This window comes from Channa argus, chromosome 15 (assembly GCF_033026475.1).
Source record: "Channa argus isolate prfri chromosome 15, Channa argus male v1.0, whole genome shotgun sequence".
NCBI classification, from domain to species: Eukaryota; Metazoa; Chordata; class Actinopteri; order Anabantiformes; family Channidae; genus Channa; species Channa argus.
In genome coordinates this window covers 4,264,019-4,289,026 of record NC_090211.1, presented here as the reverse complement: position 1 = coordinate 4,289,026, position 25,008 = coordinate 4,264,019, and the positions used below count along the sequence as shown (strand labels likewise).

The 25,008-nt window shown below is 38.1% G+C and overlaps 4 protein-coding genes across 4 annotated transcripts; 2 read left to right on the top strand and 2 right to left on the bottom strand.

Moving 5' to 3' along the window:
* The first annotated feature begins 131 nt into the window (after positions 1–131).
* LOC137099873 (E3 ubiquitin-protein ligase CHIP-like) lies at positions 132–7,685 on the top strand. Its single transcript, XM_067477245.1, has 8 exons — positions 132–284; positions 1,575–1,784; positions 2,128–2,326; positions 2,706–2,871; positions 2,988–3,054; positions 4,437–4,493; positions 4,627–4,743; positions 4,821–7,685. Exons 2-8 carry the CDS (start codon positions 1,665–1,667, stop codon positions 4,944–4,946), a joined length of 852 nt encoding a protein of 283 aa, XP_067333346.1. The 5' UTR covers positions 132–284; positions 1,575–1,664; the 3' UTR covers positions 4,947–7,685.
* A 129-nt stretch (positions 7,686–7,814) lies between these two features.
* On the bottom strand, positions 7,815–12,462 carry jmjd8 (jumonji domain containing 8). The gene is made up of 9 exons (XM_067477246.1): positions 12,248–12,462; positions 11,917–12,012; positions 11,083–11,131; positions 10,500–10,596; positions 10,309–10,377; positions 9,723–9,842; positions 9,464–9,531; positions 9,183–9,317; positions 7,815–8,282 (listed from the first exon to the last, which is right to left on the bottom strand). Exons 1-9 carry the CDS (start codon positions 12,352–12,354, stop codon positions 8,202–8,204), a joined length of 822 nt encoding a protein of 273 aa, XP_067333347.1. The 5' UTR covers positions 12,355–12,462; the 3' UTR covers positions 7,815–8,201.
* A 1,600-nt stretch (positions 12,463–14,062) lies between these two features.
* On the bottom strand, positions 14,063–20,104 carry LOC137100372 (trypsin-like). Its single transcript, XM_067478180.1, has 6 exons — positions 19,977–20,104; positions 19,054–19,074; positions 18,196–18,358; positions 17,694–17,962; positions 16,284–16,426; positions 14,063–15,411 (listed from the first exon to the last, which is right to left on the bottom strand). The coding sequence occupies exons 1-6, from the start codon at positions 20,023–20,025 to the stop codon at positions 15,124–15,126; spliced, it is 933 nt and encodes a 310-aa protein (XP_067334281.1). The 5' UTR covers positions 20,026–20,104; the 3' UTR covers positions 14,063–15,123.
* A 1,705-nt stretch (positions 20,105–21,809) lies between these two features.
* Positions 21,810–24,622, top strand: LOC137100310 (heat shock 70 kDa protein 1). Its single transcript, XM_067478061.1, has 2 exons — positions 21,810–21,966; positions 22,530–24,622. The coding sequence occupies exon 2, from the start codon at positions 22,549–22,551 to the stop codon at positions 24,466–24,468; it is 1,920 nt and encodes a 639-aa protein (XP_067334162.1). The 5' UTR covers positions 21,810–21,966; positions 22,530–22,548; the 3' UTR covers positions 24,469–24,622.
* Positions 24,623–25,008: the final 386 nt, after the last annotated feature.

Below are 25,008 nucleotides of genomic sequence, written 5' to 3'. Positions count from 1 at the left end.
GTAAATCATCTTGCGTATTATTTTTTATTTAATTATAACGATGCGTTTAGCATCGCTTTTCCACCCCATAAGTAAACACAAACGTTTCAGTTAACGTGACGTCGGGCGTCACTCCTGACTACGTACTGTACGTCACCGATCAAAACCAAAACATTTGTTGGTTGCAACGCGACTTGTAGCTAGGTAGTTAGCTTCCAGCTGCATCACATTCAAACTGCTCATTTCAGCTGCACAGAAAGCGCCGTCTCTTCACAGTAAAGGCTCCTTTCAGACAGTAACTGCAGGTATGTCAATGTAACGGGGAAATGTGTAGTTATCTCAACGTTACGTTTGTGTCGTATCAAAGTTAACGCTGGGTGCTCTCGGCGATACCGTGTTATTACAGTGGTTTGTTGACTTCATAATGGCCGCCACCCTGACTTTAAAGGGTTTGCAATTGAACCCATGATGAACAGACATTTCTATCAAAATTAAGAATTACATTGAAAATGAAACAGTGGGAAAGTAGTTCGTGTTAGCTACACAGTAATGATCAGAATCTTGAATCATGTCAACTGGATTTCTTTTTCCTGATTAGAAACGTTTCACTACTCTTCCCATCAGCTTCTTCAATCTGAATAAAGTGCCTAGGCAACCCACATATATCCTCCAGAGTAGGCTTTGTTCCACCCTCTTTAAGGTGGGAACAGGGTGTAGTCATCAAGGTGTCAACAATTACGACCCTAACTCCCTAAACCCCTCAGATGGGGATTGTTAGGTGTGGCCCTCTTGGTGGATGTGTGAAGTGGTCTTGATCTTCCTGGGGATGGATGAAAAGGCAGCATGAAAAATGGAAGACACGTTGTGCCTGAGGCCTCCTCCTCTATTAAGAGAAGGATTCTCCCTGTAAACAAGAAGACAAACGTAGTGTGTGCAGTCCAGTGCATTGAAGAGTGCTCAGTCAACATTGGAGAAACCAAACAGCCTCCACAAAAGATGGTGGCACAGGAGAATTAACACCTCAGGACCACAATCAGCAGTGAACCTACACCTGAAATACAGAGGAGACTTGTTGAGGATGACGTACACATTTTGGACAGAGAAGACACTCTCATAGACTCCATAGAGACTCCTCTCTCATACCATCTGGAGTTAGGGTCTAATTATTACATCTTGATGACTCCACCCTGTTCCCACCTCCCACCCTACCCTACCAGGTAGTAACTTCATAATAAGACAAGACTAAAACTTTGTCAAGATGTGGGGGAGAGATAACCTAATAATAATAACTTTCTTCTGCTGAGCCACATTAGACACAACTGTTTATTGGACTAAGCAGTATGTAACGTAGTAACTTATTCTTTTGTGTAATGTTGGCAGAGTGCTCCTTTAAACAATGTTTCTTTTAAAAAAGAATGTAAAGTCTGGTTAAATCTGGAATGAGTGTTTTTATCATTTCCATGTGCTGGCTTCTATTACTCAAATATATGTTAATGCGATGTTGCAGGTTTTTCCCACCTTATTCTCATCATGTAGCATAACATTTATTGATGTCACAATTTGTTTTATCTTTTTTCAATTATTTTTTGTTCCAGTTCCTGTCCAGCCTGTTGGACCTGAGTGACAGCATAGGGAAGCAAAGTGAAGAGGCAGCTGCCAGAGGTGCAGCGAGCCTGGTGGACAAAATGTCAGAAAGTCCAGAGAAGAGCACCTCTGTGTCAGCTCAAGAGCTAAAGGAGCAGGGAAACCGCCTCTTTCTGAACCGCAAGTACCTAGAGGCTGCTGCCTGCTATAGCAAAGCCATAGTAAGTATCTGGTAATGGGGACATATATGTCCTAACTATCCAAAAGTAGTACAACATGCCAAGTTTTATTTGAAAGCTATCTGAAAATGTCATTACAATGAAGTTAAGATTTGATAAAAATGAGAGAAACTTCACTAACAAAGCGGTGAATCTCCCAAACTACTATACTAAATATGATTAGATACTCTGTGGTCAGACCAAGATCCAGTCCATTGATGAGTAAGTGTTGAATAAATGATAGTAATACATAGCTTGACCTGGGGAATTGGAATCAGCTTCTACGGAAAAACAAATGCTGGTGAAATCGTACAATATGTTTGTTTTGTCTTTTGCCCTGTGTCAGACCCACAGCCCCTCTGTCCCAGCGTACTACACTAACAGAGCCCTGTGCTATGTGAAGCTGCAGCAGTACGACAAAGCTCTTGCAGACTGCAGGCATGCTCTGGAGCTGGACAGCCAATCAGTGAAAGCTCATTTTTTCATGGGGCAGTGTCACCTGGAGATGGAGAACTATGATGAAGCCATCGGCAACCTACAGAAAGGTACCAGGGATGGCTTTTATACCTGTATTAACTTGTGTCAAGTCCACAACAAGTCTGTTTCTTTTAGCTCCGTTTTTATTCTCCACTAACTCCTGAGGGCAATACAGACAGTAATTAGAGGTTATAAAATATAGCAAGGTTTGAGGCAACGAAGAGCCCTAAAAGTAAACTGTAAGATCATAAAATCTAATCCTAAAATGTATTAGGAGCCTGTGTAGAGACGCTAAAGAAAGTATTATGTATTATGCTCGTAGTTCTGCCTGACGTAAGGTTAGGATAAGGCAGGTAAAAAATGCTGTTGGAACAGTTAGTGATATTTTATAATGTTCTGTTTATACAGTGTACAAAATATGACATGAACACATATGTCTGATTTTAGCTTATAACCTTGCAAAGGAGCAGCGGCTGAACTTTGGTGATGACATCCCCAGCGCCCTGAGGATAGCTAAGAAGAAACGGTGGAACAGCATGGAGGAGAGGAGGATCAACCAGGAGAGCGAGCTGCATGCCTACCTCACCAGACTCATCCTCGCAGAGAAAAAGAGGCAGGTCCAATACAGGATACATGACAGTTTGACACAAATTTGTAGTTTAAGATTTTATTGATTTTTTTTTTTCCATGAATTATCCTGTAATAGTGTATTCCTGTGTGTGTCCACAGAGAACTGGAAGGGTGCAGACAGAAACAAGAGGACAAGTCTGACGAGAGCAGAATCCACATTAAACACGTAGGTTTTTATTAGGGAAACACGGGGCATCATTGAATTTTAAATTAATTTCCTCAAGTCTTTAGATGGTTTTCAGTTCTCTCTTCACATTGAGTTTGATCCAAATGTAAAAATAGTAAAACATTTTGCTAATTTGTAAGTTACATTGATCAGTGCAATATCAAGATTCTTAGCCACTGATGTTTTGTATTTATAATCTATTTTTTAGGTTAAATTTATGGTGAAACTATAGAGAGGTTAAAGCTAGACAGTGATGAATTTTATGTTTTATGATAAGGGAAGAAGTGTGTTTTCGTTGTTCTCTCAGGCTCCAGCAGTGATGAATTCTACAACTTTTTTAAATATACAATTCAATTAACGACCATTGTTACTGAGTGTTGCTGACAACCACCTCCTTCTGATATATAGGCATTTTCTCTCAGACAGCAAATCTTATCCAGAGTCAGGCCGCAATGGCAGCAGGTTTATCAGGATAGAAAAGACATCCCAAGGTGTTCGCAGGCGAGATGTAATATATCCTCTTTCGAGCATGTTGTCAGTCTACTAAGGGGTCTTTTACTAATTGGTTGGGACCAGAAATCCTCCAACGGAAGGCGCCAAGGAGGTATCATGTTAAGATGCCCAAACCAAGTCAACTGGCTCCTTCCGATGCAAACAAGCAGTGGCTCTATTCTGAGGTCGCTCCAGATGTATGAACTGTACCCTGACTCTAAGGCTGGCCATCCAACAGCTGGCCATCTGCCTGTCAGTCTATTACTCCATTTTACCATCACTTCTGATCAAAACGAGATACTTCAACTCCTTAACTTCACCCATTTTCAACTTGCATCCTGGGGTTCAAGTTAGGGGAGTACTTGTGTACACATGGTGGTTACTTCCAGCTACTTCTTGCTGTAATTTCAATTGTGATGATGTAATTTGAAGGTCCAGAACCTTTGTAGTATGAGCAGATGACATCTTAGCAAAAGGCAGAGAGATGTTTGCTATAATTTGTACACATGAACTCATCTAAATACAACCGTAGAACTAAACCAATCCCCAGAACAATGGCCTCAGTCTTGAAGTTCCTGATTGTCAACCACCTCACACTCAGCGGAAACTGCCTCAGTGCATGTTGAAGGTCATTCTCTGTTGAAACCAATGGAATCACATTGTACTCGGACAATTCTGAGGTCCCTCTGCAAACACCTGTCTGCAGCAGTTATCGGATCATGCCTGCAGTGACAGTGGTGGGCCGTAATCATTGTTAATTTTTGATGCTTGAAGTTAATCTAAGTGAAATATATGAGGGTTCTTGCTGTTTTGTATTTCCTTTAGTGAAAGCCCTGTGTAATATATACTGCATTCAACTATGATTATATGTAATCTAATGTTTTCCGCAGGACAAGTACCTTTCAGACATGGAGGAACTTTTCTGTCAAGTAGATGAGAAGAGGAAGGTTAGTGTCGGTGACTCAGATGGACAGACCAGACTGGATAATCTTAATGTACACTTGCAGTTGACTAAAAGGACCCTACTGACTTTCCTGATAAAGAAGATATACTGTATATTGTATGTTGTATGTTTGACAGAAGCGTGAGATCCCAGATTACCTGTGTGGAAAGATTAGCTTCGAGTTGATGAGAGAGCCATGTATAACTCCCAGCGGTGTAACTTACGATCGAAAAGACATTGAAGAGCACCTGCAGGTAAAAATGCCTTCTAACTCTGTGGATAATTCCACCCTGTGCTCTGTTTTCATAAACTGTTTCCTCTTCTCTTTCAGCGAGTTGGCCATTTTGACCCAGTGACACGCACTCCACTAACCCAAGATCAGCTCATCCCCAACTTGGCCATGAAGGAGGTTATTGATGCTTTTATTTTGGAAAATGGCTGGGTAGAGGACTACTGAACAATTAAAGGAGGAAGGGAAGTTATTTTGATAGTTTATGAATCTGGAGAGACTCACTCAGAGGGGCTGCTGCTCTGTCATTGGCTCAATTGAAGTTTACCGTTTAAAATGACCAGCAGTTTACCTGTCAGCTATGACTGACAGTTTATAGCCACTAAATGGACTGAATGTACAGGAGAAGTTAAGAATTATTTACAGGAAAAACAAAGGGGAACAAGGACTTTGGCTGACTGAGATGTTGCTTACATCCACACATGAATAAACACATTTATACTATAAAATTGGGTTGAACAATTATAAAGTCATAGCAGTAATGTCTAAATTGGTTGCTAGGAAACAACTATAGCTTTCATCCAATTAATCAAAAGCTATTTACTTTGAGGGGACGTCACTGTCATGTGGGCTTATAATCAGAGTTAATGTTTCTGACTTCAGTGAAATTAAAAAAAGGTAAAAATAAGTTTACTAAGTTTAATAAGTTAAAGTTACTAAAATCGGATTAACACCTTTTTATATATTCTATAGTGTCAGACATTAACAAATCCATCAATCATTAATTTAGATTGTTTGGAGAAAGCAGTAAGATTTCAGTATTTAAACCAGCGAGACATTTTTTATTTAAAAAAACATTATATTCAAAATATTCAAATGTTTGCTGTAAGATAACCAAAATGTCTCATCTTTTCTGAGAGGTTTGATTTTATTGCTTGATGAAACTGATTATACTTAAAGTAATTATACTTGATTCAACAGTAGCTCCAGCTAATTACATTTTCATGTTGACCATGGCTACAAGTCTCTGTGTAAAATGTTTAAATATATTAAGTCAGTTAAATGTTATGAGACAGAGCAGCAACCCCTTTTATTTCCATCTTATGTTTTTTTTTCTCTGCTTTTTATTTGGACCATTTCAGTGCTACAGACATCAGCTTTAAGGTTTGTGTGAGCACCTTTTAAACAAATGAGATTATGTTTCCAAAAAAGTAAAAGAAATGTATTGGGTCGGCACACGTCACTAGAATAGCTTCAGTCAGACTTTATATAAAACCTCTGCAAAAACCACATCATTTTCACACTTTCAACCCACTGGTATTCTGTGAATGAGAGCGTTATCATCCTGTTTCTCCACGCATTTAGTTAGGTTTCCTGTCTTCACATGTAAATAAAAGATTAAATGCAGCAAAATTAGTTGACTTAACATGCAGGATATGTTCACTAATAAAGACATGTATCACATAAGCAAACACAGAAAATAGCTACAAATTAAAACTTCCAAAGCTTGACACGTTTTCTGGCAGCGTTAATAAGTTAATTATGACATAAAGAAAACTCTTTCTAGAAGTAGAGATAAATTCAAAGGCTCTTTAATCAGGCTAAAGTGAAGTGAAGTGAAATATATTTCTAGAGAAATGAGGCAATTAGCTTGTTAATGCTGCCGGAAGAAGCATGTTGACTCATGTCGTAGTGAGACGTACCTCCTGAGCCAAACCTTCTTGCGTACGATCACATTACATTTCTGCTCCCTCACATTTCAGCATTCCTTGAGAGAAACACCAAACATATATTAAGGTGAAGTTATAGTTTGTAGATTGGAGTTTCTTCTTAATTTCCAAACACAGTGCAGCAGTGTTTGTTTTGTTAAAGTTGAAAGTGAACTTAGAGTAGGTGAAGATTGCAATGAAACAGGAAACAAGCAGGTTGGAAATGTGATGCAGCATTTACCTTCCTTCAGGTTTCTGAGTGCTGTTGTTAGTGCTCATATTTAGCACATTATAGCTGTTTTCCTCTGTTTGGTGACAGCGACAGTTTAATCGCATAGAATCCAGTGGCTTTAAAACAACCTGGTACTTATTACAAATGTAATAATTCAAGCTCTGACTCTGATAATCAACAGAGTCGTTGCAGACTACAATCAGATTACTTGTGGGATGTACTGAGGTTGTACACTACACTGGCTCTTTGCACACTTTGTTGTGTTGGTTTAAGTTTCAGTCACATGCTTGACGAAGTGAATTGTTTTTAAAAAGTTTGCAACCTTTTTAAAAATCAAAAACTGAAATTGCTCAGTAACAGAAGAATTCAGATCGTTTGCTGTGGCTCCAAATTCTGGTCCCCTTCAATCTCGTTTGCTTTTTTTTTTTCTTGAAATTTGTCTGAATACATTCTGAAGCCACCCCTCATCAAATCTGCACCACTCTCAATGTAAATGACAATAAATGTTGCGTTTGCTGGCAAACTGAAAGAAAACTGTTACTTTGTGACTGAATGTATTTTGGTTGTTTAAGGAAACCTGACTTTAGATCAAGTGGGTAGGAAAAAAGCACAATTATCAATTTCTTTTGTATGGGTAGTTTCTCATGCATTAAATTTGTGCATAGGATTTTGTTTTTGAAACTTTGCTTCAATTTTTCACCACACTTTCAGCAGCTTTATGCATCATATAGTATGTACTGCCTGATATGTTACTAGTTAGTTACAGGTGTGTGTACCTGTGTGTTTTCACTTATTTCAGCTATAATTGGCTGTTTAGATGTGACAATTACTATCTAATCGCGCATCAATCAATATCCTGTGTTTGTAGGAGACTTTACTTATAACAGGGAGAAAAAAAAAAAAGATGTTTTTTCTTTGATTTTTAAAGAAACTAGTTTCCAGCTGATACATCAGTGTGATGATCATATATTTTACTGAAAAGGACAATTTTCGGGGCTGCCACAGAATAAAATGTTATGACAAAAATGTTTCATGTAAGTGTATGTTTTGGTTTTCTTTAGGACATGTGTATCTTTACACCCAGCACCACAGTTACAGATAAATCTATACATTTTATAGTTGCTGTTTTTTCAGTGAAAATACAGTGACAGTGACTGGACCAGATGTTTTGTACTTTATTACTTCATGACAGCTCAAAACATAATTAACAAAATATTAATTTCTATATTGATCCATAAGAAGACTAGATGTATTGCTGATTTAGGATGTTTTTGTTTTTTTTTTGTCCAGTCTCTTATCTGTAGATCCTTCAAATCATTCCATAAAAAAATTATCACATTATTATAAAACACTGTTAAAAAAAGTTTCAGCTGGAATGTTACTATGATACTATGGTCCAAACCAAGACTCTTAGCTGTTCAGCACAGTTGTTCTGAAACTTCAAATGTAATTCCCGAATGCATTTTGGGTCCATCCAATCAGCCTCCACTGGAAGATGATCTGTAATAAAAGAATGAAAATACTGGAGAGCTAAAGAGAGGCTCAGCCGAGGAACGTGGAGATGAAAACGCTAGTGTCCAGGTTGAGCGTTGCATGCCACCAGCGGTCAGGGAAGTACAGCACCTGAGAAACATCCAGACTGTTAGAAAAAGAAAACTGCACTGTTGTTTTTAAATACAATGTTCTTAATTCTTGGAATGTTTTTAAATTATTTCACTGACAGCATCTAGGAATGCTGTGCCTCTCCCCTTCTGCTCCTGATAGCCTTCATGGACCCTCAGCAAGCAGACAAAATTAAATTTCATATTGAAGCTCTATAAAAGGCTGATGTCCTAAGAAAAACTGCAGTTCAGTTCCCTAAATTCAACCATAATTTTCTTTTGAAACTCTCAATTATCAAAATTAGCCAAATTTAACCCTTCAGTGCTAGTACGAGTTTCTTTTACCGTCAGCCTCACGCTAAAATCCTTATGTTAAACATCATTAATCCATTCATTTCCGATGTGCTGATTGTTCTTCTAGCGACAGAAAACAGAACAATTATATAGAATTCACTGCCACATGCAAGAATGTGACTGAGTAACCTAATTTCATTATTTAATGATTAACAGTTTTTTTAATAGTTACCGTCCACTTTCATTGACCTGGATATATAAAAAATAAATTATTGTTTACAAATATATTTAATTTTGGCTTACTGATCCCTTTAAATCTTAGACTCTGCACCTTTAAATGCAGAATTCACTGTATGCGTTTAGTGATCGTTTAGGTTGGTGGACAGTTTTTATTTAACGGTGACAAACGTATGTATGTTAAGTGGTAAACACTACTGAGGCAGAAATTAGTTAAAGGTAAGTTAAACAGAAATTCAGAAGCTTTTTAAATTACTTTAAAGTCCTGAAATGAGATATCACCGTGTATTTAAAACCATCAGATATGACTATAGAATGTTGTGCAGTACCTACACACCAATACGTTTTGTTAGTGTGACTAAAAACACAAAGAGCCACTGAGTGTTTGTACCTCCCCAGGTCTGATGGTGCACTCCAGCGGAGCCTCCTCCTCAGGCAGGTTGGGGTAGGTTTCTGATACCCAGGACAGGGTGGTGCGGTTTGGGTGGAAATGCGGCTCCTTATCAGGTGGGTAGAGGAACCAGCGCTGTTGGATGAAAAATAAATTCGGCATTTTAAAGACAAACACAAGAAGAAAATGTATTAGTTTTGAGAAGACAACAACCAGCAACAACATTTTTTGTTTTTTGTTTTTGTTTTTTTTTTTGGAAGGAGGAAAAGAGAGAGTTTTACTTTTCTGCCATAGATGACCTCAGAGTAACCAGGGCCATGCCAGTGAAAGGGAACTCCTGTTCCGGGACCTGTTTGGATGTGTCCAAAATAAAAAAAAAAACAAACAACTTTTAAACTTACAAAAATCCATATTGAAGAGTAAGATTTAAAAGCATGTATATTGCTTGCTTAAAAGCCTGCATGTATTTGCTTTGCATTATATTTGTTTTTTTCTGGTTGATATCCAAACTCTACTCAACTGGGCAGAACAAACACTTACCTGCAATCCCAAAGCTGTATGCTCCACTGGTGTGAGGCAGGACATACGGTGGAGGCTCATAGTGCTCAAACAGACTCTGCCATTCTGTGAAGTTGTTGTCTCCAAAAAAATACAGGGTTTCTGTAGAAGAGGGGAAAATGTATTGTTTGAAAAAACAAAAAACAAGACCAGTGTTTATATTACTGCAAACACTGTAGTTGATGATTCATTATGATCTTTGGAAATGAAACAATACATTTGTGAGGATTTCAAAAGATTATCATGTTCAGTAAGAACCAATGGCTGGTCAGAAAGCTCTGACAGTGACTAATGCATTGTAAGTTTTCATTTGCTGACTATAAAAACCTGGAGTATTATTCCTGTGACCCTCAGGACAAATTCCAAGACAGGTTACAGTTCTGAGAAGTCAAATAAAAAGTGTTCTGCCATGTCTTGCCAAGTTTCTTCATAGCTCTTCTTACTTCTTACAAAAGAAATATGACTGTTTTGAAGCAAAACAAAGCCACAACAAATTATACTTAGAGCTCCAAAAGCTTTTGCGCTTGTATTGTAACAGGTCTCCTGAGCGTAATGAAGGTTAACTCACCACTGCCAAGGGCATCTGCAGACTGAGGCCTCAGTAAAACATCCACATACTCCTGGAATGGGACGTCCACTGGAACAATCAGTGAGTGAGCGGTTCAGGAAATATTGTCAATAAAAACTGTCAATAAAAATGCTACTGCAAAAAAGAGTTACAGTCAGACTATCCCAGCAGAGCCTGTGAGACATGCATACCTTTCCTGTAAGAGTAAGTGTTAGCTGTACTGAGCCTCACTTTCCGGTCACCATATTCTTCTAGCAAGCTTGACTTGGAGCACAAAAACCTGAATTTCTAAAACAAAGTTGATATAACATTGTTTAACTCCAGTTTTATCTAATACAGAGCAGCAGTCTGAGTTTGTCAGGACAGTGTTTGTTGGGTTGTTTCTGTAGTGGAGCACTTTGAATTAGAAATTAAACTATGACCATGTAAAAGATCAGTTTAACCTCTGTGTTCATTTGAGCATGTGCACATCCAGATCAATAGTGATAAGAATGTAGCATTTTATGTCAGGGTACAAGATCTCTGTTTGATTTTCAAACAGGAACAAAGCACTCTGATGTCACTGTCCTAAAACTGACAGACGCTGCAGGGTGGACATGCTGTAGACAGCTGAGAAAGAACCGATCAGTATTTGCATTATGGATTTTGCTCAGTTTTATTAAAAGTTATAGTTTATAAAAGCCATATCTGAACTATGGAATATACAGTCCACAAATGTAGAGAATACAAACACAGTGTATACAAACACGAATCCGTAATTTATGGAAAACATACCACGTTATCAGTCAGACCTCTGAGTATAACTGGTCCAGTGTATGCATATCTAAAAACAGGATAAATCATTTCATCAGCAGTGTTAAGACTAAAGGTGCAGCTGTATTTTAAAGATGACAGGCTTGTCCCCCCCCCCCCCAAAAAAAACATTTTATTTGCATCTGCTAGAATATCTTCAAATTTATACAGATTACACAATGGCATCATCACTGTGAACCTACACCTACTGTCCCATCTGTGACCAGCGCACTAGGTGACAGAACAAGGTCCTACTGACTCAGTTCTTTTCAAAAATGCAATATTTGTCCAAAATATCAATCTGTCCATTGGGAGGAATTTAAAAACTACAATGACCTCATAACTAATAAATCACACAGGTGCAAAGTACCAAGCAACAGATTTAACATTTTAACACAAATTTCACTTGAATAAAACCGCGGCACTATTACTTCTTAATCCACAGAAGGTGAAGGTGAACATGAAAAGCTGAATAATACAATCAGAATCAATGTCACTTAACCATTTAGCAATTAGGGACAATGGAACACAACCAAATATGTTGATCTTATGTTGCTTACTTTGCTATGACAACACACAAGGATCAGAGCTCTTAATGTATTAATTCTAGGGCTACAATTATAATGTTCAATGTCATAATCAGCATCTACTCATCTGTCCATTATTTCTTGATTAAATGATTTGCTCAATAAAAAGTGACAAAAAGTAAGTCAGAATTTGTTTTGTATGACCAAAAACAAAATCCCTATGTGTGGATGAAACAAATGGATTTAGTAGGGGGAAAAAAAACAAATCGGGTCATTTATTATACTGTACCTTTCAATGAACTGTTGATATGAGAGTGAGGAGCTGTCCAACACATCAATGTTACAGGGACCTTCATCATGTAGTTTAATATCTGAATGTAACGACCTGAAAACAGACACCGACATTATTTGACAGATACGACAGATTTGCTCTTTGGCAAAACAAACGTTACATTTGCAGTTTTTTTAAATGACGTTTGGTTTAAAGCTCAGTTCTGCACCGTTGGTATCGTCAACACCATGCAACTGTCACACCTGATTTTACAGAAGGTTTTGAAAAGGTAAACTCCAAACATGTAAGATGATTTGGTTTTAGTCTTAAAGCCAGTCTGTAAACTCACCATCCTCCTCTGTCATTCGACTGCTCCTCTGCCGTCACCACGATAAAGAGGCAGATCAGAATAGAAACCTGTGTACATGAGCGTAATACAGCCTTTTTATATTCCATTCAAAACTTCTATAGCGAATTTATCTCACTTCAGGAGAAAATACAGCTTGTTTGAGGCGAGGATCTCGCATCAGCACAAACCACGAACGGCCTACTCACTTCCTGTAAAAGAACCAATCAGAAAACACCACATTAATTTGATTCGGGCCGTATGCTGCGTTCACGGTACATGGGAACTACGACCGCTTTTTATGTTCAGATTTTTTCACAGATTCTGAATCTGATCCAATACATACAATGAATTTTCTTCTTGTCATTGGTATTTGTCAAGGACATTTTCAACACTAAATAAATAAATAATAAATGAAAATTACAGTAAAAACAAGAGTAACAGCAATAGTCAACATGAGAATGGTATAACAAAGGCAAACCCAGGTGCAGAGTGTGTGTCAGTTCCAACGCAATTCGTTGTGTTTTTAAAGTGCACTGTGTGTGTTTGGTCATTGTATGTATTAATATGAGCAGTGTGTATAGTACAGCATTGATAGCAGCTATGTGGTCATCACTAAATTCCGGTTCTGACTGTACAGGTGTCTGTCCTCATTAAATGTATCATCTGTGAGCAAAATCAATTTAATAAAATGAACTGGTGTGACCAAAAGCAGGAGGGTTCAGGAAGTTTAACTTTTCTGTCATTAATGAGAGGTCATTCCCACCTAATCTCTAAAAAATACTGAAAAAGCTGACTTTTGAATTTTGAATTCTAACAAAGCCACATGGGCAGCACGGTGATGAAGTGGTTAGTGCTGCTGCATCACAGCAAGAAGGTTTGCAATTTGAATTCTGGCCTTTCAGTGTGGGGTTTGCATGTTCACCCTGTGTTTGAATGGGTTTCCCCTATCTCCTCCGGTTTCCTCCCACAGTCCAAAGACATGAATTTTAGGTTAGTTGGTTACTTCGATTTGCCTGTAAGTGTGAATGTGTCTTTGTGTTGGCCCAGAAATAGACTGGCAGCCTGTTCAGTGTGCACCCTGGCTCTTGCCCAGTGACAGCTGAGATAGGCTCCAGTTCCCCGTGACCCTGAACAGGATAAGTGGCTAAGATAATGGATAAATGGATAGATCAGGCAATGCAAACTAGAATTTATGTAGTCTTCCCCCACTTCAACTAAATATCAATAGGAAATGTAGTTTGGTCTAAACACACTGCAAAGTGGCTGCAAACATGTTCCACACAATAATGCAACCACAAAATAATACTTCATACGTTTTTATTCTGTCTTTATTTTTTGTTCATCATTTCAATTCTTAATTTTTTGTTACAAATGCTTCCCAAAAGAAAACAAATATGTTTCACAGTTTTGACTCCAAAGGTTAAGCAAAAGTAAGGCAAAAATATGTATAAATGAATTGTAAGAATGATTTTGAGGTACTTCCATGTAAGTTAAATCACAGTGAAAACAGTCAAAGGAATGACAAAGTAATAGTGCAATCATAAATCAATAACAGACGAAAGACGTAACAAAGTAAAGGTTTACTCCTTCACCATCACTGCTAGACATCAAATATTCATAAATTAATTTAAATTATGCAAAAAAAAATCTAAATTAAATGTAAATAACAAAAACATTCTATTAATTCTCATTTTCCTTCATTAAAATGTCAATTAATAATTGAATTTACAATATAAACTTTTTTACATCTGTCAATTAACCTTATGGAAATATTAATACATTTTTTAAATTTAAAGCCCTGTAAAACAAACTCTGTCCCTCCATTTTAAATCAATATTTCATTTTTAAAGATTATTTAAAGAGTACAAAAACACTATAAATTGCTATCATAATATAATTGTACACTCAATGCTCTAGAAACATTACTTTTACCATTGTGATATTTAATTTACAATAGCTTTTATTAATTAATTTAAAACCACAATAATTCTCCGCAATAATTTGTCTTCCATGTCGATCATAGTTGCCAATAACATATTTTTGGAAAATGTTTAGGAAAATGCATTGGATGGATGTAATTAAACTTATTTCAAGAATATTTCAAGAGAACTGCAATTAGTAGTTAAATACTACATTAGTCAGTTGGCCTCTATATTGTATATTTGTTTTTTTTGTTGGTATATTTGGTTGTTTTTCTTTTTCAGCCACTGTTCTCCATTTGAGCAGAAAATTGTCAACAACAATGTGTTTATCTTATCTGATTCAACACAACTATGCAGCAAAGCAACCTTCTACTATATATATATATTTTTTTAATACAACTCTACTGCAACAGCAGGGAATTTAATCACTGGCTGAACAGCATTGCTGTCACACCCGAGAACAGAAATGACATCTGCAGTTCCATCTGTGGTTTAGGCAACAACATTTCTTTGATTAAGGTCAGGAAAGGGTTTGCATTATTGAAAACCGTGGGTAAATATTTATATACATTTAACTCTAACAGTGATCTTTATCCACCATTAACCTTGTGCTGTTAGTGGCTACACATAAAAAAAAAAAAATTAATAATGCCGTCTTAAAGAGGATATTATACTACAAGTATGGGTATTTTCTGTGAATGTTTCCTGGTTCATTCAGAATCAGTGCATTATCAACATTTGTGTCTATAGATCAACAATATCTAAAATCATAGCCTGCTTTCAATTATGCTTCCTACAAAACGTATTTGGAGTTTTTTTTTAGTTTTTAACTGGAAACAGGGAAAACTTTAACCTATGAGCATATTTTTTTTGATCATAAACAATCATAAACATGATGCTAGACGATTCCAGTGCATTAATCTGACATGAGAACCCCTGGCATGATTAAACTTCCTATGACAGGACAAAGAGAGAGAAGATAACATGTAGGATGGACAGCAGCAATGAGAGGCACATGAAGTGAGCAGTTCCTTTAGCTAAAATGTTACTGGAGCTTTGCACGGTAACGAAGCCTGGCTCGTTGTTGCTGCTGATCTGGCTGCTGATCCAATCCTGATACTGGGACACTCGGGCATAGACTCCTGGTAAATTGGGCTGAGCACACCCTTCTCCAAAACTCACCACTCCAGCCTGGATCCAGGTGATGTTGCTTTTAATCACCAACGGGCCGCCAGAATCCCCCTGCCCAATCAAACATGATGGTTATATTGCCAGCAAATGTGTGGGCTGTAGCAGTATCTCTACAGTGTGACCCAAATAAACTTAAGACCTTTAAAAACCTACTATAAAAAATACCTAATTCAGCACCTTATCATGGTCATACTGGTCAAAGAATAACTGAAAAGAACTACAATTATTTATGAGGTAATGAATTACTTATGTGATTTTTATATCATATTTCTGTCACTGTAATATAAAATACTGATATAATGAATTAACCCACAGGATCTGTATCTATGTATGAATTGTTACCCCTGCCTACAAAGACGCATCCACCCCAAAAGAAATAAAATAACAGTGTTTTGTGTTTGTTTCAATCTGGGATCCTATGGGGGTCAGGGTGGTATAGTATATCAGTGTCTTTCTCAGAGACACTTCGACATGTAGCCGGAACCACTGACCTTGTGGTCTGTGGACAACTGCCTTACCAACTGGGCTACAGTCAACGCTACAACGATTTCACAAACAATGTAAATATTGATATGCATAATAGACATGTATACAACATGAGCAAAGTACTGTAGCTCAGAATAATTTTGTGGTAGTAGTTCCAGTATTTAAACCTTTTTACTCAACTATTTGGCAGCTAGTTACTGGTTATTTTATACATGATTAGCAGCCCCAACAAAGACATGGTTCCCATTTATGCTGTTTGCAAAAAAAAGCTTAACTCTAATTAGCTACTGCAGTAAAGTGCTGCTGTTGCAGCGTTAACAATTGAATTGAATAACAATTGAATAAGAATTGATCTGTCTGAATCAGATATAAGTCAGAGGAGATATTCTAGTTTGAAATCAGTAATTTACTGCTGGATAAGTGTTTTGCAGACTCACCTGGCAGGAGTCCTTTCCTCCCTGGGGCAGACCAGCACACATCATGTTGTTTGTAATTCCACCATTATAGTCACTGTTGCAATCACTGTTGGACACGATGGGCATACTGACCTCCTGTAGTGTCCCGGGTGGAGCAAGGGGAACTGAAAAAGAAAAATGAAACATTTATGTTTAAAGAACCAAAGGTTTGAGATCTGAACTCCATTCAACTGATGTACAGTACAAATGCATGATTTCCTAATGTTTTGTTTTTTTAAATAAAACTTCAGTGACCAGGAATTATACAGAATAAATTAGAAGATTTATGCAAAAAATCATAATATCAATGAAGCATTCAGAGAGTCCCGAGAAAACTGTAGATAAGGGAAAATGCCAAACAACAATATTGAATTGCGGTGTGGTAAAAATCATTAGACAGGCTCAGGAACACCTCTGAAAATCACTGTCAGTGAACACATTGTTTCTAATAATTTGATCACTCAGTAGTCTTTATAAAATTTACCCAACTTTTCTGGAAATGGGGTTGGTATCGTTAAATATTTTCTCAAACAGACACTGTTAAAGGTAACACCACGTTAGATGAGTTTTATTATAGAAATTGAGTTTTACTAAAAATGTATTATATTAGTCTCCTTAGCTTCAAAGTGAGCCGTGGGTTGTGGATTTTGATTTTTACTGCAATAGGATATTATTGATTCTGGATTTTGATCCTTTGTGTATCCAACTCACAGTTGAACCAGATTGATATTAATTTAAGCGTAAACATACTGTGTCACTGTAACTTCTGCTCTGTGGCACCTTAAAATGAGGGTGGAGTAAAGGCCTATTAAAATGGTATCCCTCTGGGAATTGCATGACTGGTTCTTAAAAAAGCAGGTCAAAACAATTAACAGTATTTTAATTTGCTAGATTAGGCCGAAAGGCAGGATTAGTCCAGAACGACACAAGACGTTGAACTGCCCTCTTCAACTCATGACACCACAATAGGGCGAAAGTGTTTGTTCGGTGTAAATGTGTAATGAAACTGTGAGCGGAAGACATTGTTAAAATACCAGCTGTGACAACAGTAACTGGGTGTGTCAGCTTTGCCAACTCCCACACAGACTTCACCTCGTCAGCTAAAACAAGGAACATTTCCTTAAATGCTATGTGGATTTTATATTTGCGGTGTGCAATCACCTACCAAACATGTGACAAGGCTCTAAATGATTGGTAAACATTGATTTAAACTTTTGCTTCAAAAAGGAAAAGAAAAAAATCCTGTAATTTGTGGTTGTAAGATGTTTTTATATATTTGCAGTGTCTTATGATGGCTGAGCCTATTTCCATGCATGACACATATCTGGCTCAATCGGTCAGTAATATTAGCTTAAAATTAATGACAACAATCATCATGTTAATTATAATCACCTCCACTTTGAGTGTCTCCCCAGCCAGTGACCCAGCAGGTCGTTCCAGCTCCAACAGTGCTGTCGCTCGCCGCCAAGCACACAGGTAGGATGTAATCGGTGAATGTAACACTCGAAGACAGTCGCAACAAGGCTATGTCATTGTCGTTTGTTTTGCTATTATAGTTTGGATGTACGATGACCTTGGACACAAACACGGGCATCTCATTGTTATTAAAGTTGTGCTGGTATTCCCGTCCGAGGTAAACAATCAATCCAGTTGTGCTGGTGCTGAGGAAAAACATTAGATAATATGACATTTTTATAAACTAATCTCAACTATTATAATCCATCTTAAAAATGTGAATAAATGAAGGTCTGAACTGAAACAAAAATGTAATTGTATTTGACTGAAATCCGCTGCATTAAAGAACACGGTGAGGTAAGTGCCCTCTTTACATTTACTCGATGTTGCTTGATTTGTTCAGTGACCTGTTGAGCCACGTGAAAGGACCCGAGCTCACCTGGGGAAACAATGAGCAGCCGTCAGGACATACTGGTTGTTGATGAGGGAGCCTCCACAGAAATGACTGCCTTCCTTTGTCAGACTGGCCTGCCAGGGCCATGATCCTGGAGCAGCATCAGCCCCTCCGACGATCTTTGTGTTTAATGGTGCAATACCACAGACTAGACAGAAACCGTCAAAATTATTAACTACTTTATTATTCCTTTCTGCCCCTGTACACAACTATTAAATGAATCTTAATACGTTTCTTAGAGACACTGCAAGTGCCCAGAGAGTTTAACCTGCCTATTGATGATTCGTCCTGCTTCCACCACACGATCAAAGTTTTCACCTAATCAGTGACGTATCTCAATTGACTTCCCTGACACATTCATGTGGCCTGAGTCCTGCTGACTTTAGCAATTATAAATATTTTTCCTATTGCACGATTATCAGATCGACATTTTCATTTCTCCAGTGCTCACCTGCTTAACCCCAGTTCCAATAGTTTCTGATACTTGATGCAATCTCAGTCTGTCTTTTTTTCTGAACGGTATTTTTCAGAGTTACTTTTCATTTTTTGAGGCAAATCAGCTCCATTATAGCGGCTGTTATTGTAGGCAAAAGTCAAGTGAAGTGAAAACGGCAGCAGGTCTGTGAAGGCCCAGTGAGAAAACAAATACATGGCTTTGCTGAGCCCTCGTTGCGCTCAGTTTCGGAACCTGGGCAGTCCAGGACAGTCAGTAATAAACACATGACAGTTAACTGTCTATTTGGAATTAGTTTACATGCATGTAATAACAGCCAGAGAGAGATGATGTTATGTTGGCAAAAAAAAAAAGTATGAATAAACAAAAAATAAAAGAGCAAAACTCACCACTCAACTGTGCATTGCTTCCTGTGAAAGAAACCAAAAATAAAACATTCTGTTATAGTTAAAACTATTGTAGTCAGGTAGAAACTGTCACATTTAGAGTAATTGTTTAAAAACTTTTTTTCCTTTTATTAATGAGACCTTGTTATGTTTTCAAGAAACAGGTGTTGGGTTGTTTTATAGAAATCTCGACTATGGTGAAACACAGTATAAAGACAGTGTCAACTGAGAATCAGTGTTTGCACAATTTAGTTTTACATTTTTTATGACGCTTTGGATGACTAGTAAATGACAGTGGAGTATCCTCAGCTAATTTGCTTCCTTCATTTTAAGTTGATCAATTTGTTTGTATTTTTAGTATAATATTAATTACCTTTCACCTATTAAAACTTTCATTGATACAGTAATTGCAGTTGTTTTAATTTATATAATTATTAATTTATGTACTATAACTATATAGCTATTATTGAGAATCTTGATTCTGCCAAGAGAACTGCAAAAAGATTAATTTGGTACCCTAAGAAAAACATTCATATCCTATATATCATTCATAACAGTGACTCATACAGGTTTTCTGTGGTCAAATGTCAAGAGACTTAAAATTAAGACTGGCTCTTCTGGATTTTCCAGTTCAGCCAAGATAAAACAATTTGCATGTGACTATCCTAGTATCACAGTAGAAAGCATACAGTTTACTGTTTGATATATTTTACATAGAATACTGACATATAACATATTAAAATACAGTAAGCTATTCCTGTTTGTCTAATGTTACAACAAAAATCTGTTTTTGCTTCTAGCCTACTCCTTCATGACATTTATAAAAGTCTGTCGGAGAGGAAAGCCTCAGTATACATTCAAATACAAATGAAAAAAAAATCTGGAATTCTTCAACATTATAACTATAAGTATTTCATAGCACTCACCTGTAAATGTTATGGCCAACAGCAAGGCGAAGGAAGTAAAATGCTCCATGATATTTCTCTTCCGAAGGCAATGGGACAGGCAAGTCAGACAGAGTGTCTTAAAACAAGAGGGCGTGACAATGCCAATACTAGTCCTACCCTTTGTAAAATATTACCTCATAGCACAAAAGCTCTTCTTTACAAATCAGTTCAAACTGGGCTACAGCGTTTTAGAAGTTGTGTTGTTGTGTTTGTAGATTTACATAAAACCGAAAGTCAACACAGGACAAAAAATGACAAACTGAAAATGCGGCAAATGTAGTTTTATTTGCAAAAACTGATATTTCACTTAAAATAGATTTCAGGCAAACAAAAAGGGGACAAATAAACAAATGCACTAAAATAAGCAAAACAAACAAAAAAGTACAAAAATATCAATTAGCAAATGCAGTTTATGCAACTTATTATAATGTTCCAATTCATTATTAATATAATAATATAAATACAAAGGATTTTAACATGAATTTTTTTTTAAATTATGATGAAAACATAAGGTGCATCATATGAGAAGCATCATGATGAGGAGGAGGATGAGGAGGAGGAGGGGTGCAGATGACAGGGGAAATCTAGAATTCAGGCAATGCCCCTAATTTCCAACAGGTAGAAACTGGGGGAGCAGACTGGAACACTGATCCACAGTAGCACAACTGAGTGAGCAGCAACTCACTAGCAACACAGGTGTGATAAGTGATGAAGTGAGTGGTGAAGAAGTCCAGCAGAGTAGGTTGGCCAGAGAAGGGAAAAGTGATGGGGACATCTAGTGGCACATCTAAAAAGTGAGGTGAGGAGGCAAAGGAACCAAAAGAAGACAGAGCTGTGTGAACTAGCATCTGTCCATTTGTTCTCAAGTTTGGATTAAAACTTTAGATCATTTTTATTGCTACATTTACTGCTACATAGCTCCTTTAACTGTGTTAGCATTGTTATTAATGTATGAATAATTGTATTATCAGAATTATTCACCAGTATTGGTGTTGGTCAGCTGAATTTTGGCCATATTAGTCATTTTGAATAACAGAGGCTAGCCAGATAAACTAAGATCCAAAACGGATCTATTACCACTCTAGAACACATCTTAACTGGATAACTTGATTTTATCGGATCCTTGAAATGTCCACAAATTTAATAATTTTAATCTTTGTGTAGCCCAAGTCATAACTACAAAAAAATCCCTTGTAATTCACATCAATTTAAAATGCAAATAAGCAAAAAATTAAAATAAACGCAGCAAAAATTATATTATTAAAATTAATTATAAACACAACCAATGAAATATATGGGTTTTTTTTTTTACAGAGTGATACCATGGAACTGTCTAAAGGAAAAGTTGATTATTAATGTTGAAGTATGGAAAATAAGAAGAGCTCTAAATTCCCTTTCAAGAACTCAAAAGCACTATGATAAAAATACGGTCACAAACTCAGCTCTTTAAGAGTCAGTGTACTACGGTAAGAACTCCAGAGCAGAACTATATGTGTGTTAAGCAGTCAGTGACAGTAACTCTGAATCACACACACAAAACAAAACATATGTAGATAATTTTGTCTGGGATTTGCTCGGTTTGTCTAGAAGTTTCTAGCGTAATCCAGCAACTTCCTTTTACTGTTATTCAACCAGAGACAAAAGCTGTGATCACTTGTGCTAAGTTCCGTTCATTGTGGATGCCTCTTCAAAATAAGGGAAACTAGGGTCCTGATGAACAATTTGCAGAGCACAATCATTTCCTGCATTTTATTTTGGAAATACCAACAGGAAGTCATGTCTGCCAAAGACGCTGACTTGCGGGTGAAACGTCTAGAAGCAGCCAGAAAGCAGCTTCCATAGATATAAAGCTGCGGGTCGGAGCAGAGACAGTTAGAGAAAGAGATCAGAGCGCAACGGAAGATCCAGAGAGGAAAGAGAAGATTCATTCTCTCCAGACCACAGACCACAGACCACTCCACACTAAACTGTAAGTTCAACCTTATTTTCTGAGAAGAAAGCTGCATTAGAATCTAAGTTAAATATACGTTTCCTAATTTAATGCTTTGTAAATATGTAAAAACTGTTTTAATTTGTAATGATGTAAGTACAAAAAGGTGTTTGGACTTTTTGCAAATTTGACTTTAACTCAATATTCTTCTCTAAATGAGTTAACAGAGGCGGAAAGTAACTGAGAACATTTATTTGAGTTCTAACCTGTACATTTAGTATTTTCATTCATGACACTTCCTGCCTCATTAGATTATTGGTTCCTTAAGCCTATATTACTTACTTTTGTACTTTTATAATACTTGTTGCGACTGTTACTCATGCAGTACTTGTATGCAGTACTTAACGATTATTTATACACGGCAGTTTTACTTCTTGTTATTGAAGTAAAATAAATGAAAAAATCGTCTACCATTGACCATAATGTCAAAAATATCAAAGTAGACTGTGAAATGTGTGCTGTTGATAAATGTACTGATGTAGTGATGTGCTGATGTTTATTTCCCCCACTTGATTCTAAAATGTACCCAAACTGTTTGATAGGTGACCATCTCCGGTGAAAATGTCTGCAGCTAAAGGTGTAGCAATTGGCATCGACCTGGGCACCACCTACTCCTGTGTGGGTGTTTTCCAGCATGGAAAAGTAGAAATCATTGCCAACGACCAGGGCAACAGGACCACCCCCAGCTATGTGGCGTTCACTGATACTGAAAGGCTCATTGGGGACGCAGCCAAGAACCAGGTGGCTCTGAACCCCAGCAACACTGTGTTTGACGCCAAGAGACTGATTGGAAGAAAGTTTGATGATCCAGTGGTGCAGGCTGACATGAAGCACTGGCCCTTCAAGGTGGTGTCTGATGGAGGGAAGCCCAAAATTCAAGTGGAGCATAAAGGGGAGAACAAAGCCTTCTACCCTGAGGAGATTTCCTCAATGGTCCTGGTGAAGATGAAGGAGATTGCTGAGGCCTACTTGGGCCACAAGGTGTCCAATGCAGTCATCACAGTCCCAGCGTACTTCAACGACTCCCAGCGACAGGCGACTAAAGACGCTGGTGTAATCGCAGGACTGAACGTCCAGAGAATTATCAACGAACCCACGGCAGCTGCCATCGCATACGGTCTGGACAAAAGCAAGTCAGGAGAACGCAACGTCTTGATCTTTGACCTGGGGGGAGGCACCTTCGACGTGTCCATCCTGACAATTGAAGACGGCATCTTTGAGGTAAAATCCACAGCTGGAGACACTCACCTGGGTGGAGAAGACTTTGACAACCGTATGGTCAACCATTTTATGGAGGAGTTTAAGAGAAAACATAAGAAGGACATCAGCCAGAACAAGAGAGCTTTAAGGAGACTCCGCACAGCTTGTGAGAGGGCCAAGAGGACCCTGTCCTCCAGCTCCCAGGCCAGCATTGAGATTGATTCCCTGTATGAGGGCACTGACTTCTACACCTCCATCACCAGAGCTCGCTTTGAGGAGCTGTGCTCCGACCTGTTCAGGGGAACTCTGGAACCAGTGGAGAAAGCCCTGAGGGATGCCAAAATGGACAAGGGGCAGATCCACGACATTGTCCTGGTGGGAGGCTCCACCCGAATCCCCAAAATCCAGAAACTCCTGCAGGATTTCTTCAATGGCAGGGAGCTAAACAAGAGCATCAACCCAGACGAGGCGGTGGCTTACGGTGCTGCCGTCCAGGCTGCCATTCTTATGGGTGATACGTCAGGTAACGTCCAGGACCTCCTGCTGTTGGACGTGGCACCTCTGTCTCTGGGTATTGAGACAGCTGGAGGGGTCATGACATCCCTGATTAAACGCAACACCACCATTCCCACTAAACAAACCCAGGTCTTCAGCACCTACTCTGACAACCAGCCCGGGGTCCTCATCCAGGTCTACGAAGGGGAGAGAGCCATGACCAAGGACAACAACCTGCTGGGCAAGTTTGAGCTGACAGGAATCCCACCCGCACCACGAGGGGTCCCCCAGATCGAAGTCACCTTCGACGTTGACGCAAATGGCATTTTGAATGTGTCTGCGGTGGACAAGAGCACCGGCAAAGAGAACAAGATAACCATCACCAACGATAAGGGCCGATTGAGCAAAGAGGAGATTGAGAGGATGGTGCAGGACGCTGAAAAATACAAGGCTGAGGACGACCAGCAGAGGGACAAAATCGCTGCCAAGAACTCGCTGGAGTCCATCGCCTTCAACATGAAGAGCAGTGTGCAGGATGAGAACTTGAAGGGCAAAATTACTGAGGAGGACAAGAAGAAGCTGATTGAGAAGTGTGATGAGACCATCAGGTGGCTGGAGAACAACCAGCTGGCTGATAAAGAGGAGTACCAACACCAGCAGAAAGAGCTGGAGAAAGTGTGTAACCCCATCATCAGCAAGTTGTATCAGGGAGCAATGCCCACTGGTAGTTGTAGGGAGCAGGCACGAGCTGGTGCAGAGGGCCCCACTATTGAGGAGGTCGACTGAAATGCCCCCTGATGTGGACTCTGGGACTTTTTTTGGAACTTATGTTTCTAGGTTTTGTCCTTATTTCTGTTGTGTAAGTTAAAAGATTGATAATTGACCTTGTTTTATATTGTTGCATTGCTGGACCTTGCAATAAAGATGATTGGTAAATAAATCTTTCTGTGTTTTGGTTTTATCATACCAAAACTGATAAATCCTTTTGAACCTGTGACTCAAGTATGTATGGTTAAGATGCAGAGAAACTAGAGTGTAAGTCAAAAGATATTACAATATTATACATATCATGTAGTTTAAACCACATATAATTCAGCCATTTTTTTCCTTTGAGATTTTGATATTAAAAAATTCCTTGGACTGTTGAAATATAAAAAGATAAATAATGAGCTGCTTCATGTTCAAATAAGCAGTGCAGTATGCAAAAAATGCAGTAGATGTTGCTGGTTTACTTAGTTTTGATAAATTACTGCTTTTGTGGCCTATAGAGATCTAGGACCTGAGATACATTGGTGTCACCAACTATTAGGACATTTTTCTGTATCA